Source organism: Channa argus, chromosome 12 (genome assembly GCF_033026475.1).
Source record: "Channa argus isolate prfri chromosome 12, Channa argus male v1.0, whole genome shotgun sequence".
Taxonomy (NCBI): Eukaryota; Metazoa; Chordata; class Actinopteri; order Anabantiformes; family Channidae; genus Channa; species Channa argus.
In genome coordinates, this window is record NC_090208.1 from 27,638,499 (window position 1) to 27,654,160 (window position 15,662).

General features: G+C 38.6%; 1 protein-coding gene across 2 annotated transcripts; it reads left to right on the top strand.

Annotated features, from left to right (window-relative positions):
• The first annotated feature begins 515 nt into the window (after window positions 1–515).
• On the top strand, window positions 516–15,257 carry snapc2 (small nuclear RNA activating complex, polypeptide 2). Of its 2 annotated transcripts, XM_067524149.1 has the most exons (7): window positions 516–634; window positions 720–928; window positions 2,310–2,480; window positions 4,881–5,019; window positions 8,778–9,503; window positions 10,831–10,919; window positions 13,469–15,257. In XM_067524149.1, the coding sequence occupies exons 2-7, from the start codon at window positions 731–733 to the stop codon at window positions 13,781–13,783; spliced, it is 1,638 nt and encodes a 545-aa protein (XP_067380250.1). In that variant the 5' UTR covers window positions 516–634; window positions 720–730; the 3' UTR covers window positions 13,784–15,257. The 2 variants fall into 2 exon arrangements, with proteins under 2 accessions (XP_067380250.1, XP_067380249.1); XM_067524148.1 differs by having other exon boundaries at window positions 516–928.
• The last annotated feature ends 405 nt before the right edge of the window (window positions 15,258–15,662 follow it).

Genomic DNA, 15,662 nt, shown 5'->3' on the forward strand with positions numbered 1-15,662 from the left:
CTGTTTTTCCAGGCTAAATGAGATTCTTCTAAATTTCTGGAGCACCACTTACTTTTGTGTGACCTTTTTTAAGTTGCATGTTTGCGAACTATACTATGGAGATCGCCTCTTCTGGTTTACTAACTTTTCAGAGGGTCAAAACTATCGAGTATTGTAAGTAGTGAGGCTGCAGAATTGTCAAAAAGATAATCAACTTGTGCAGGAGTAAAATGAATGTGCTATTTTCCATTGTATCGACATATGGTAAAGCAAATGATGAAAGAATTGTTTATTTAAATTTGTTTACATCTTTTTCACTGCTGTATAGTCAATTATTGGAAATTCAAATGCTATTGTCATTGTCAATAACAAATAATAGTGGTTTTTGAATTTTCCAGTTTGGGTGCGTAAGGCTAAAAGTAAGTCTCTCAACTTAGTTATTCTATGTTTATTACTATTGTTATTTTTTTCTGTTAATCTATTGAACCACCCTCCAGTCCAGTAGGTGGCGATGCACCCATAACGTAGTTTGACAACCAAAGAAGAAGAAGAACAACGAGGAGGAAATAGAAGCTTGAATGTCTGGACAGCAAGAGCAATTTTTAGTTTCTGGGCAAGCATTTATTTTAATATAATATCATAAGGTTTCATTCCAGTAAGTAGAATACTTTTCGAAGTCAGTAATTTTGTCCAACCTGATTGTTAACACGGGTTTGTTTTTAACGTTACGTTATCTGCAGCGTGTGTCTAGATGAAGCCCCCTCCCCGTACTCGAACTAAACCAAATCACAAACTGGAAGCCGAATTAGTATGTCAGCGTAAGTGGCAGCGAGCTGAGCAGAGGAAACTCATTAACGCGTTAAAAAGACTTAGCAGAAACGCCGGAGGTAACATTGACGTCGACTATGCCTTCCTGAGAAAATACGTGCCTAGTCGGTCCATTTCAGAGGTAAGTTACGTCATTGTTTTTGGCTATTTTGGGCGGCAGTGATCTGAGAGACTTAAACACCAAACACTGCTTTGGTTCAACTGGTGTTTACTTAAAGCTAAATTATGTTATTTCGCGTGCGTGAGGCTGTGGTGCAGATGGGGGTGGGAAATATAGGCGACTATGCGGTGCCTGTTCAAAACTCCGCAGGCGTCAACAATGCTTCTTGCTATGAGTGTTATATTTGTCTCGTATCATAATTCTTTGATTTCAAGTAGATTTGCCAACGCTTTAGGCAAATGAAGAATACATTAGTGTTGCCACAGTGCTCGAAAGCAGCGTAAACATTTATCGAAATTGTGGTATAGTGTTATCCAACTTGCGATACCGCTGCATCTGCCATCGATAGCGTGACTGACAGTCATGTCACAGTTAGAGACGTCCCATCTCTCGTCATCTCATTATAGTAGTCTACACCATGTGACACACTTTTTCATTCGAATTACTACATTTTGTCGTGTCCTAAACATGCATATGGGCAAAATATAATATGCTCATTAGTAGAAAACTACCATTATTGTGGCGTGGAACACTGTAATTTCTGCAATAGTGTGTATTTAAATGTTTGTCTTCAAATTAGACCTGGCCTATTCGCCTATTCTGTTTAGTTAATCCAATTGATTTTGTCGATGTTGGATGAACTAAATACACCCACCCACAGCTATGAGATTTTATGAAGCTAACGCTGTAAAATGTACGTGATAAATCCAGGTAAAGTGGGGCATATATGTTAAATAATCTAAATTATCCATAGTTGAATTTATTTAGTGTGATTTTTAGTCTCCACTTGTACAGTAGGCTATTAAGATAAATATTAGCGAACCACTGAACAAGTTGCAATTTAGTATAGTAAAAGTGACTCTGGTTTTACCGGCTTTATGGCTAGAATAATCTGAAGCCCTAAGAGTGATTTATGGGATAGAAAATGGGAAATGAGAGGAGAGGAAAATGAAAATTAATTTGCACAGATGTGCTTTCATTTGTGTACCGTTTTCCTTTTTGTGAAATACTGAATATTTTTACCTCTTTTAATTTAAGTCATTTACTTCAAATAAAACCATGACCATGAAACCATGAAAACATTGTAAAATTATAATTTAAAGTAAACTGTGCAGTATTAAGAGTTCCTTTTCTTGAAGGGTACTTTTAAATAAATAGCTGTTTGAAACATGGCTGCTTTATAGGTAGCTCGTTTTCATAACAGGTTTGTCTAATTTATAAACTGTTGAATTTACATTTATGTAAAACTTATAAAAACATTGAAGTTTATGGCGTCTGGGGAAACATTGAACCAGTGGGAACCTGTGAACTGAAGTTTAACTTTATGTTTAACTCCCTATAGATCCACTCTCTAATGGAATATGTGAAGGACAAAGTGGTTTCATGTGCGTGCTCCAAATTTAGAAAGAAAAAGTGGGAGGAGAAGTTCAGAAAGCCAATTGAGGTGTGGACACACATGGCTTCTGTTTTGGCTGGAACCCTTGAAGAACCTATTTCCACTGCTTTCTCTCAGGTAGACTGAATCCCTTTTCAGACACATGATACATAACATCAATGCCTTTGTATGTTTGTTAAAATGAAGACCAGGGATTTTGTTTAGTTTTAGGGGCACCACTGCCTCTACTGTAAATAAAAACATTGAGGGGGACAGACCAATATTTAGGGCTATGGCCTATTTTAAAAACATTAAACCTTCTTGTATTTAAACCGTATGCATTTAATATTAAATGAAGAAGGCATAATATGCCATGGGAAACAAACCTAACAGGAAGAATGCAAAAAACTGTAAAACATAAGATTAACTTGGGACCTTTGGAATAACCATGATGCATTGTTTAGTTCTGACCCCTTGCTTCTCACAATAAAATGTTTTTCTTTTTTTTTTTTTATTTCTGGAAGAATTTACCACGTACACTGGAGTACACCATTTACGACATGATTCACATTCACACATTTGTAATGGTTTGTGTACAACATATTAATGATTACATTCGGATTTTGATTCATTTGAGTGTTTTGTTTTAGGGAAGAGACGTAACACTATGCTAGAGGATAAACTGGTAGATTTACAAATTACTGTGATTAGATAAGGGTACCACCATTTCTGTTTTTAAAAAGATCCAGCATGTTTGTTATACTTTACGCTAAACATCATGCCGCTGATACCAAAGCGCTGGTGCGCCTTTTTTATTTGCTGGTTGTGTCAAAAACTTTGAGTTTTTGCGCCAAATCAGCAAATTTTCAGCAAAGAGAATAGCCCCTGTTCTTGAGATCTTATCGAGATACAGATTGCCCTCTGACATACTCTTGACAAACTTTTCACCTAAGCCTTACCTCTATCTCACCCTGCATACAGTGAGCTTAATCTTTTCCCTCTAGGCCTAAACCTTCGATGTGGTAATGTAAATCATTTCTCCATAGGCATACATTTGTAATGTAGTGAGCAAATGTCCTACTCTATGCATTGATTCTTACTGTGGGGAAAAGAATGCAAATGCAGGTGCAATTTAAGACAACAGTCTTATTCAGAAAAGTAATACAGTTTTTGCTCGAATCCATACTGTTTTTCCTCTACAGACTTTATATTGAAGAAGGGCCAACTGAACAGCAGTATGGTGTTCATCAGTATGAATTTATCAGGGTGTACCTCGCCTCCCATTCCATTTTATTTATATACTGCTATTGCTGCAGGATTCATCTAGTTGCAGAAATTCACTTCCTGTATTTAGGCTCTGTGGTCACATGATGTTTGTGTGACGTTTGCTACCATGACATTAGAAGCTAATAAAAGTTGGGGGGGGAAAGACCTACTACTCTCCTTTCGGCTTATCCCGTGAGTTCGGGGTCGCCACAGCGGATCATTGTCCGCATGTTGATTTGGCAACTTAGCCCTGCTGGGTTTTTGGAACTGCTTTGAATTATGGGCTATAGGACAAATAAAGCTCTCAATAATACTCAGACAACCCTGTTTATATCATCAAATGCCTTCTTAATGAACAAAATTAACAAAGAAGTAGTTTTTCATCAGTTAATTATTAGTGTTATGTCTCCCTCCCTTTCTAACTATGTACCACTATCGCTTTCTTTGCTATCGTCATGGTCGGAAGGGCTTATCTTGCATATTCCCACATATCTGCATGTCTTCTGTCTGTCCCTGCAGACAGTAATACAGGATACATAACTTTAACACACTGTTAATAAAAAATCAATAATAATAATTACTCTACATAATTATTTATCATTATGGCAAAATATTTACAGTTATGAAAAATAAAGGTCAATGTTCTGGTGGTGAATGTAGAGCTGATTTTAACTACTTTTTTGTTGACTGTTAACTCAAAATGATACATCAGCATTTATATTAGTTCATAATATTTTTATAAAAGATATTTTTTTTATATTGAAGCCACCAGGTGTTAATGTTGTGGAAGAAGTAATTCACATTAATTTCTCTGCTATTTCACCCCCAAAAAAGGGAACTGGTGGCTACATTACATACAGCTTACATTCACTCTGCATGTAAACAATGCTCCTTTTCATGTCCCGTAGTTGTGAACAACTATGTTTAGTTTACATTTACATTTACATTTAGTCATTTAGCAGACGCTTTTATCCAAAGCGACTTACGAGTGAGGTACAAGGCAGCAAAAATCTAAGTTCAAGGAGAAAACATCAAAGCAAAGCCCTATCAGAAAAGTGTTCACAGATCACGAGATGCAAGTGCGAGAAAGAGCAGAAAGGATTTTTTTTTTTTTAAGACATTTAAGTGCATAGGAAGATAATTCACTGTTCAATGAAATAATATGTGGGTACAATTAGCGTTGTGTTATTGGATGATGTCAGGCATTGAGATGTTACGCTGTTAGTAATTTAAATGAAATTTTGATTATCCTACTAACCCTGTGTTCCTCAGATGCTGATAGTGTCATCCACAGAGCCTTGTACACTAAGGAACTGTGACCCCCCTCAGGTGAAAAGACCACCCACAGATAAAGACAGCACTGCTGGTTGCACCATTCCTTTTAGACCAGTGCCTCATTTGCCAATCCAAGGTATGGACGTCTAATTCCTTTATGTAAAAATGTCGTCAATTTGTCATTCTGCAAGGTGTGCCATATAATTTTATTTGGTTAACGGAAAATTAATCAAACACTATGATAAGTGATCAGGACTGGATCACGAAGGGATCTTTTTATATACACATAACTGGCATAACTGGCTCCTAATGTTTGCACTGAAAGTAAAATTTATGATTTGTAAACTGCTTAGTACTTATACTTGAATAAAAAATTTGAAACAATTGCACTTTCACTTGATTATTGAGTTTTTGGAACTCGACAACCTCCACACACAGTGTATTACATTTTGCTGCGTATTGGCCTGCTCAAGCTAAAAATTTCTGTTACCTTGTGTTCTACAATTTTGACTACTTGGACAGTTCTTTAGGCTGTTAACAATCGACCAGATTTATGTATAAATACCAGGATACTGTCAGTCAAAAGTTTAATAATATATATAATATATATATTAGTCTGACTTCAAATCCTCTTGATTTCCATGATGAGAAATTGTCTTTGATTAGGTTTCAGATAGATTAACACTGTGAAATTCAATTGTATATAGCAGCCTAAAGCTGTTGTAAAACTGTGATTTACATGCAAATCTTTGCAGATGTTCCATATGGATTGTCCTCTGAGCCTTAACCCCCCCGCAATGACGAAAAAAAATGGTACCCCTGAAAAACCTTCTCAGAAGGCTGTTACAATTCTGTGTTGACGGACCAGGTGGAGCAGTGATTAGTATTAGAATACTGCATTGTGTGGTTGTTTGAACTTTCTGTCAAATCCAAAATACTCATTGTACTGTACCAGAAATTTAAATTATGGCTTCCTTGTTATCTGTATTGTTAATATTAACACTATATTAATCCAAATTAGTGTCTGTATGTCTGTTTTATCATGGGGTACTCAAACTAGCAGAGCAGAGAGACCAAGGTGTGGTTGTGTTTCTTTGTGCTTTAGAACGTAATTCCACTGAAACCAACTGAAAATAAATTTTTATTTCTCAGATTTACTGCTTTGTTCTCAATACCATCACTCCCTCTACTCATTTAGTCTCTTCCCCGCTCCACCAATCTCTCTCTGTCTGGCTTACTGACTCAGGGAGCAGAGCACAGTTTTTGTCTAATAATTTCACATGGTCTAGTACCTATATAACAGAGTAAATGTCCATTCAACTGTAACTATGAGTGAGACAAGTGAAGCTGTGCAGTGGTAGTTTCATTAACTGGACAGCAGCAGCAAGATGCAGCCACTGCCATATTGCTTTTATGATCTCTTAAGAAGTGCTGCGGTGGTCTATTGGTTAAGCAAAATGCTCATATCTTGGCTTCTCTCTTAATATATATATATATATATATATATATAGAGGCCTTTTGGTTTATCCTGTGAGTTGTTTAACAGTTTATCAATATAATAACTATAATGATAACTAATTATTATTTGAAAATAATTTCTTGGCGAGGGGTCTCGTTGGCCATGCTTTTTCTATTGTAGAATCAGAATCATATTTATTGGCCAAGTATGCGAACATATATAAGGAATTGGCTTCGGCAGTTGGTTGTTCAAGAAGTAAAAATACAGATAACATGAAAATGACGAATAACATACAAAGGGCAAAAAACTAAGAACAATGTAAAAATGGCCTAAAGAAGGCTGGCCCAGGTGCACTGTGTGTGGCAGTTCCAACACAATTACTTGTGTACTTAAAGTGCAGTGTATGTGTTTTTATCTGGGCATGTAGTGGTTAAATGTTAGTCTATCCAGTGTATGCAGTGGGGTTACACCAGTATATCGGTATGTAGGAGGTCAGCTATTAACGTGTGGTATGCCCTGAGGAAAGAAACTGTTCTGGTGTCTGGTGGTTTTGAGAGAGCTCTGTAGTACCTGCCAGAGGGGAGAAGCTGGAAGAGGTTGTGTCCAATTTTAGAGGTGTCCATGGCATGTTTCCTTGCTCTTGATTTGTACAAGTACTTAAGAGTGGGCAGAGGGCAGATTTTTATTTTTTTTTTGCAGTTCTTGTTGTCCCCTGCAGTATGTTCTTGTCCTGTTTGATGGCTGCTCCAAACCAGACTGTGATGGAGGAGCACAGGGCAGGCTCAATGACAGCAGTGTAGAACTGTCAGGTCGAACTTCCTCAGCTGTCATAGAAAATACATCATCTGGTGAGCCTGCTGAGAAATTAAAAGGATTTCTCAGTTGACACAAGTCTGGGGAATATGATGAGGGGAAGCAGTGTGGGGGGGGGGGACTCTCATCTCTACAGTCTTGATCATTTTCAGTTCCAGATTGTTTTGACTGCACCACAGCACCAGTGGATGATCCTTGCGTTGATATGCTGTCTTATCATCATCTTGGATGACGTCAATAACAGTTGTAAATGGCTTCTTAGTGCTTTTATCCAAAAGTACTTTACAATGTTGATTCCCACTCACACACAGATGGCAGTAGCTGCCATGCAAGGTGCTCACCTGACCCCCTGGGAGCAACTTGGGGTTCTGTGTTTTGCCCAAGGACACTTTGACACGTAGCTGGGACAGGGAACCACAGACCTTGTGGTCTGTAGATGACTGCCTTACCAACTGAGCTATAGCCACCCCTGTTATTTTGATGCAAAGAAGGTTTGGATGACAGGATTTCTGGAGTGATGGCATTGAACATTGAACTGAAATCCACAAACAAAAACAGTGCAAATGTCCCAGGGCTGTTTAGGTGGTTCGGGATGTAATGCAGTCCTACGTTAACTGCGTTATCTACTGACCTGTTTGCCCTGTATTCAAAGTCCAGGGGCTCTAGCTGGGGCCCCATGATGTTTTTCAGGTGGTTCAATACTAGTTGTTAAAAGGATTTCATAACCACAGATATCAAAGTGATTGTCCTGTAGTTGTCTGTGAAAGTAGCTTTCTTAGTTGCTGGAAAAATAGTTAAATATTCAAAGGTTAATGGAACTTTACAACTAGAGTGATTTGTTGAAGATTTAGGCCAGTTGGTGAGCACAGGCCTTCAGACAGGAGGGACTGACCTTATCTGGGCCTGGGCCACTTCCTGGTTTTCTATGAGTCTTGTGGTGAACACATGACACACATGGAGACTGCAAGCAGAGCTGAAATTATATAATTTAATAAGCATTTTGATAATTTACATGTATTATTCGTTAATTCAGGGAGCATTTTTCTGGCTCATCCCTGAATAAGCACTGATGCTGTCCGGTCGAGTTGAAGAGGAAGTTTGACTTTACATGAGCTGTCTGCTCCCTGTCTGCTACAAGCCAGGGACAATTGGCTGAGCTCTGCCTTCACTCATTCCCATAGAGAAGCTGCTCCACAAATATATTTTCATATTTGCTAATCTCAGCAGGATATTTAAAAAAATTGATATACTGTAAACTTAGAACGCACATATGTTTATATTTGCATGCTCTAGTTAAATTTTTAATCACAATATTTACACTGTAAGATAAGTGTCTTTATTGTCCCAAAATTGTCCCAGATTCTCAATATGTGTCCAAGGTGCTATTTTTGCCATTAATTATGAGCTCTGGCTACACCGTCCCATTCTCAGTAAAATGTCATTCACTGTGTGCAGAGTTAGAAGAGTGCAAAAACTCAGTACTTAAGTTAAAGTGCAAGTATTGGCCTAAAATAATTCCGCTATGTGAATGGAGCAACCGTTGTTTTTTTTTTTATAAAACTTATGTGACTGTAATAAAAAGATATTACAGCTTGAACAAGAAACAATGTGTGCCCCCTTAGGTGATCACCCTTTCACCAACACAGAACCTCGTCTTCTGGGACTGAAGACTGCACCACTAATGATGGACCGAGGCAAAAACCTTTTAGCACCATCTCAAGTAGTTTTGGTGCCAAACAGCATAATCCAATACCAACAACAGCCTTCTACCACAGCTGGAGTCACACTTGCTGCAACTTCCACCTCTCGGTTTGCTGCTAGCTCCTGTCAGCTGGGTAAAGCTAAAAAACACATCCTGCCCTCTACATGCCTACAGTTTGGTTCTCAGAGTGGGAAACCAGTGACAGGACAGGTCAATAACAGCTCTAGGTGTGCAGCAATGGTAAAGACCCAGAGAGATGACAGCTCTGTTATCCAGACTACCCAGCAGTCTTCAGAGCAGCATATCACCTCCATCTCTCCCTCTTCCACTTCTACTTCACTAAGTCTCCGCACACCCATTTGTTCCTCTGTCACCACTCTCAGTCATTTCCCCAATACTAAAGTTTCTGTTGCCTCTTCTGCCATCACCAGCTGCCCCCCACCCCCTTTGACCCTTCTCCCCACCTCTGCCACGCCACTTCATGCTACGTTTGGTCACATCACCAAACACAGAAAACAGCCCCAGGACATCACGGAAGACAGCCCCAGGACATTGGGTGTGAAATGTGTGGTGGACTTTGAGAGAATTTATCACTATTTGAGTGTCATCCAAAAACCAAATGAGGACTGCCATCTCACTCACATGGGTAAGTTTGAGATTTATTAGTTGGTTTCATCTTTAGTATTTAGTATCTTTGTAAGGGGCAGCTGTAGCTCAGTTGGTAAAGGCAGTGCACTCACTTTGCAATAAAAGGGATGAGCAGACCCTGCTGCTAAACAAAAACAGACTTTTCTATGCCCCGTGTTTGTTCTTCACGGAAACGTGGCTGTGTGATCCTATAGGGGACTCAACAGCTTGTTCGATTTCAACTTTACAGAGCTGGCAGACACCCACAGATTTCCGGCAAAAAAAAGGAAGGTTGAATCTGTTTTTATATTGAGTGGCTGGTGCAACAATGTTTCGGTACTGTTTCTGCATTGTTTCCTAGACCTGGAGGCCTTCATTTAAAACTGCAAGCCTTTTTATTCATCCCGTGAGTTCTCCTTATTCATTCTCGTTGGTATTTATATTCCGCCGCAAGCATCCCTGAGACGTAGTTCGCACTGGATGACAAGATACTGCGTGTAGAACAGACAAACCCGGATGCTTTGGTTACTGTCCTTAGAGACAACAGAGGTAACAGGTAATCTTTCCCACAATCTCCCCAAATACAGTTTAAGTGTGAGACCAGACTGGGGAACGTACTAGACCACTGCTACACCCACATCCGCTGTGCTTATTGTGGCGTTCCTCGCACTGCACTGGGCCAGACCGACCAAATCATGGGGCGCTTGATTCCAGCATACAGACAGAAATTAAAGCTCTGCAAACTTGCTGTGAGGACATCAAAGAAGTGGACCAGTGAGGCTGTTTGGGGAACTTAAGGAGGGTTTGAAACAGTCTGGATGCATGCACGGACACTGTGAAATCCTACATTAACTTTTGTGAGGGACTGATACCATTGATACCATTGATGAGCAGCATCTGGATTCCCCAAGATCCTATGCTGAGATACAGTTTGTGGACTTCAACTCTGCCCTCAATGCAATTGATGCAAATCTGCTACATGACAAGCTTTCCCAGACAGAAAGCAGCCAGAGGGGAAAGCACACCCTTTCTCCTCTGTTATTCTAGACAGCTGCACATGTGGACTCCCCCACTCCCCTCTGTCATCCTCTGTGCTACTCTAGTGACTCTAGTGACTACCCCTGAAGAAGAATATGAGAAGAGTGGTAGCAGACGGAGCCATAATTATCGTCAAAAATTTCAGTATCAGAGTAGTAACTTGTTCTCTATTGATAACTTGTTAGGAAATTATTATCCGTATTATATATTTATCTTATGTTATTTACGTTGTTCTTAGAACAAACTTTTCCGAACCAATTAATATTCTCAACCAACCAATAATTCTAATACTGTCATTTGTCCTCTAGAGAGTGCTATAGTTTTGGACCTCTTGATGTCTCTCCCAGAGGAATTTTCCATGCTGGACTGCAACAGACTTCGCAAACACCTGGTCCAGGTAAAGTTGCTGCACGCTATTTAGGTGGTCTTTGGCTACAGTAAATTATACATGCTTTATTTTTTTTTGAAGAAAGTTTAAGGCATTACTGCTCCATGAGCCAAAAACTACTGATCTCTTCTTAGCCAACTAACAATTAGCAGGGCACTCTTTAATGAATATTGTTGATATTAATAATATTAATGTTAATATTAATGAATAATATAAATATTATGGGGAGCGGGTGCTGCTCTTGTAGCGACCCGGCAGCAAGCATTTGTCTCAATGTTAGTTACTTTTCTTTCACTTTTCTAACATTTTTATTGATGTTAATGCATTTTTCTACAATCAAATCCTCCTTACCAAAGGTCTGTTTGCCCAAAAAACAGTATTGGGAGGGTTTCATCTTAGACTTCAGTAGAAGTAACAGTCTAGGAAATAATTTAGAATTTAACAAGATTCAATAGATCCATGGTTACTTCAATGTAAACAAATTGGAATCCGTTGGACAAGATTAGAAGATTTAATGTAGTGCACTTTATTCAATCCCAATAACATGTTGCAGTCTTTGTAAAACATGTTGTGATCAATGGTGTCAAATGCAGTGCTAAGGTCTAACAGGACATTTATAGTAAGTCTATTATCTGAAGCCAAGACCCCTGTTTGTTCATTCTGAAGATCAGAAAAAATAACTAAAGTACACCACAAGGTTGGTTTTACAAAGGAAAATATAATTTCGTTGTTAACTTTTCTATACTTTAAATTTCTTGAGTGAAGAAGTGAGTTTTCCACCCTGAAAAAAGTGTTTGCTTTCTTTAATAACAAATCTATCTACACTAATCCACAAATCATCCACACAAAAGTTAGTTATGGAGTTCCACAAGGCTCTGTGTAAGGACCAATACTTTGGATATTTCACCTCTGGGTAACATTATTAGGAAACATTCCATAAACTTCCATTGCTATGCCAATGACACTTACCCCTTTATTTTTTTTTTGGCCTTTCGGCTTATTCCGTGAGTTCAGTGACGCCACAGCGGAGCATTGTCCGCATGTTGATTTGCCAGTTTTTTTACTCTGGATGCCCTTCCTGACGCAACCCTCCCCAATTTATACCGGGCTTGGACAGGCACTGCACAGCTGGGGAGGGGAAGGGGCTGTAAGGGGTTCAGTGTCATGCCCAGAAACACTTCGACATATAGCCGGGACCAGGAATCAAACCACTGACCCTGTGGTCCGTGGACGACTGCCTTACCAACTGAGCTACAGTCACCCTAGATGACACCCACCTCTATTTATTTTTAAAAACAGAAGATAATAATAATTTAGTGAATCTTTAAGCGTGACAAAAAGAAATAAAGGCCTGGCTGTTCTATAATTTCTTTCTAAATTCAGACAAAACTACATTTGTGTATAAAAATATTTGGTCCTAAAAATATGAGAAATATGCTCTCTAACCATATAGTTAATTTAAATGGCATAACTTCTGCCTCCAGTACTACTGTGAGGTACCTAAGAGTTATTTTTGACAAGTACATATCATGGTCAAAAATAACTCCAAGGTTCATTAAACATATTTTGAAAACAGCCTTCTTCCACGTGCAGAATATTGCCAAAACTAGGACCACCCTGTCTCAAACTCGTGCAGAAACCTAGTCCATGCATTTGTTAATTTTAGATTGGACTGCTGTAATTCTCTACTTTTGGGATGTTCTAATAACTGCAGTAAGAGAACAAAATGGAATTAGCAAAAAAGATCATATCTCTCCTTCATTACCTTCTCTCCATTGGCTTCCCATAAAATCTAAAATAGAATTGAAAACCCTTCTCATTGCATATAAAGCCCTAATGGTCAATATCCATCATATTTCAAAGCTTTAATAGTACCATAATGTCTGATTGGCTCACTTCGATCCCAGAATGCAGTTCTACTTTGGGTTCCCAGAGTTTCCAAAAGTAGAATGGGAGGTAGAGCCTTGAGCTTTCAATCTCCTTTCCTGTGGAACCAGCTCCCAATCCATATTCAAGGGGTAGACACCCTCTCTAATTTTAAGACTACGCTTAAAACAATTCTTTTTTTATAAAGCTTATACTTAGTTAGACTGCTGGGGGACCAGCAATCGTTACCACTGTATGACATTAACTTACATTGTCTTGCCTTTATTATGTAAAGTGCCTTAATCTTAAGGTATAGTCACCCGACTATATTGTGAATTGGTCCTATATAAAGTTGAAATAAACTGAAAAGGTTGTATTGGGCCAGAGCCCGCTGGAGCTAAGCTGCACCTCCCTAAAGGGTTGCTTCACCCATACTATCAATAAAGAAATAAAATAATACATTCTTAAAGTCATTTAAAATGTTGTTGACATGACTTTATATATTTATAATACCTGCGCAGGTGTGGTGAACTTGTTGAGCTGCGAGCAGGGTTTTGCAAAAGCTGTATCATTACAGACTTGGTATATCAAAACTTGCAAAACTATTAAAACTACTACTAGGAGAAAAAGTAACTTTTTTGTAGCACATCTAAATACATATTAAACTGACATTTCTCTTCTCAATATATTAGGTGTATCAATGTCTCACATCATCTGGTGATTCCATGATGACAAGACAAATGTTTAAAAACCAAAAGGAGGGACTCTCTATGCAGACACAGAGTGGTGGCAACAGCAGCAGAACAGACTGGCAACAGGACAATGTGGGGGCTGCTGACTGGAGTGATGCTATGGAAAGCGGAAGAACGAAACCACCTGATGAAGCAGAGGGGCAATTATCAGGAAACACTAATATGTTCAGCCAATCAAGGGATTCAGATATGCTTGGATTTTGCCTCCCCCTCAACCCTTTTATGGTGCCACTGAAACTGATGATGCAAAAATAGGCTGGCTTCAAAATATGTAAAATAATAACACATTACTTAATACTCATTCTGAAGTTTAGTCAAAAATAATTTGCTAGTCTAACAGTTTATTGAACTGGTCAAATAAGTATTTTAGAGTGCATAGAAAGTTTGCTTTGAATATGTAGTCAGATGTATTTTGTTGATTACGTATTCTTTCAGATCAGATGACCATGTGAGTCAATTATGTTTTGTCTATTGCAAATTCTTTATTTGGATAAAGTTGTTCAGTTTGGCTTTTTTAACTACATTGTATAATAGCACTGCAACTGAGTCACTTTTATTATTAATAAATTTGCAGGCAATTTTCCACATCAAATGGTTGAATTATATTTGTAATGTTTGAATGTAATTATAAATTCTGTATGTCATTTCTGCTAATAGATCCCTCTAAATTTTACACAATGGACTTTACTACTTTGTCTACTTTAATGTTTTATTAATGCATAAAATTGCTTAACTATAGTTAACCATTTATCAATCTTTGTGATCCTTTTTGTAAGTTGAACATGTATTCCTTATGCAATTGTGAAGGGTGTTAAAAAATGATTACTTAATAATTATTAGCCATGTGCCAATGCTCTTGGAAATTGACAAAGATAACACTCAAAGAATTAATTTGTCATGATGACCACCTATGTAGTACATAGCGTATGGCATTGCACTTGCATGTATGTGCACTTGGTCCTACTATTCAAATCAGTGTGGGAAACACTGCCCCCTTGGGCATCCTTCAATCCACATCTCCCTGTTAGTCTACGTCTCACCTACTAATAAAATGTATGACTCTCTTATGGTATATATTCAGCTTAAACTTTTTTTTTCTACATGATGATATTCTGATCTGCAGGTCTGTCTAAGAGAGCTGTCTACCATTTAGCCTATTTTGGATGCGTCAGTGGAGTGCTGCGCTCTGTGAAAAAAGAGGTGCCCTGTTAACTGTAATGCTCCCACGGAGTTAAAGCTAGCACTACAGGGATTGTATAGGTATGTGTATAATATTAACTACTATGGCACAGTTGTTAGAAAGTGGTTTTGATAGAGATGACTGCTCATTATCATGCATGTGTTTACCAGTGAAAGCCAGACACTTTTCTGTATATTGGTATGCTGATAGTTTTAACAGACCTCATGATGGATTTATATTTATTTTGTAAATGTGATGATATGGATGGTATAATGTCTGCCAGAGGCTGTTCAGAATGGCGTCAACACCCCTATCCCATTACACTGGAGGAATCTGACGTGTTTTTTTATTTAGGCTGCGACTGGTGATCCAAAAACTGTTTAGCGATATTGATAAATGGTTCCAAGAAGAATTTGTTAGAAAACATATTTTTCATTATAATAGTCTGAGTGCTGTGCAGCCTGGGTTGCCTTCTCTTCGGTTTCTGTATGCCGAAAATCATCAGATATGTTGACTACTAAAAATTAAATGCTAAATTTTATATACGCAGTGTGTGTCTTTGAGATTTATTCACAAACAGGCAACCAGTAGGACAACCAGACAGAACAATAGTGTCAGTTTTTAGACTCGCTTTGACCTTGCGCTCCAGTGCTCAGTGAATAACTCCCACAATGAGGGTCAGTTGTAAGATGGTGGACACCTCCCCCATTTTCTGCTTATGTTGGTGCTGCCGAGAGAGCGCGTTGGGCTTGATGTTCTTGGAGCCAGGCCAGTAGGACAGAGAGAAGTGGAACCTGTCAAAAAACAGAGCCCACCTAGCCTGGCGAGGGTTAAGCCTTTTAGCAGTTCTGATATTTTCTAGATTCTTGTGGTCAATCCAAACAAGGAAAGGTTGTTCAGCCCCCTCAAGCCAGTAGGGCCACTCCTCTAGGGCCAGTTTGACTGCTAAGAGTC

Bases quoted from the DNA above. Each gene is read 5' to 3' on its own strand.
- snapc2 (XM_067524148.1), top strand. From the start codon at position 731: ATGAAGCCCCCTCCCCGTACTCGAACTAAACCAAATCACAAACTGGAA. The intron at 5,020-8,777 runs GTATGGACGTCT...GTGCCCCCTTAG, and splicing joins GCCTCATTTGCCAATCCAAG to GTGATCACCCTTTCACCAAC. The intron at 9,504-10,830 runs GTAAGTTTGAGA...TTTGTCCTCTAG, and splicing joins CTGCCATCTCACTCACATGG to AGAGTGCTATAGTTTTGGAC.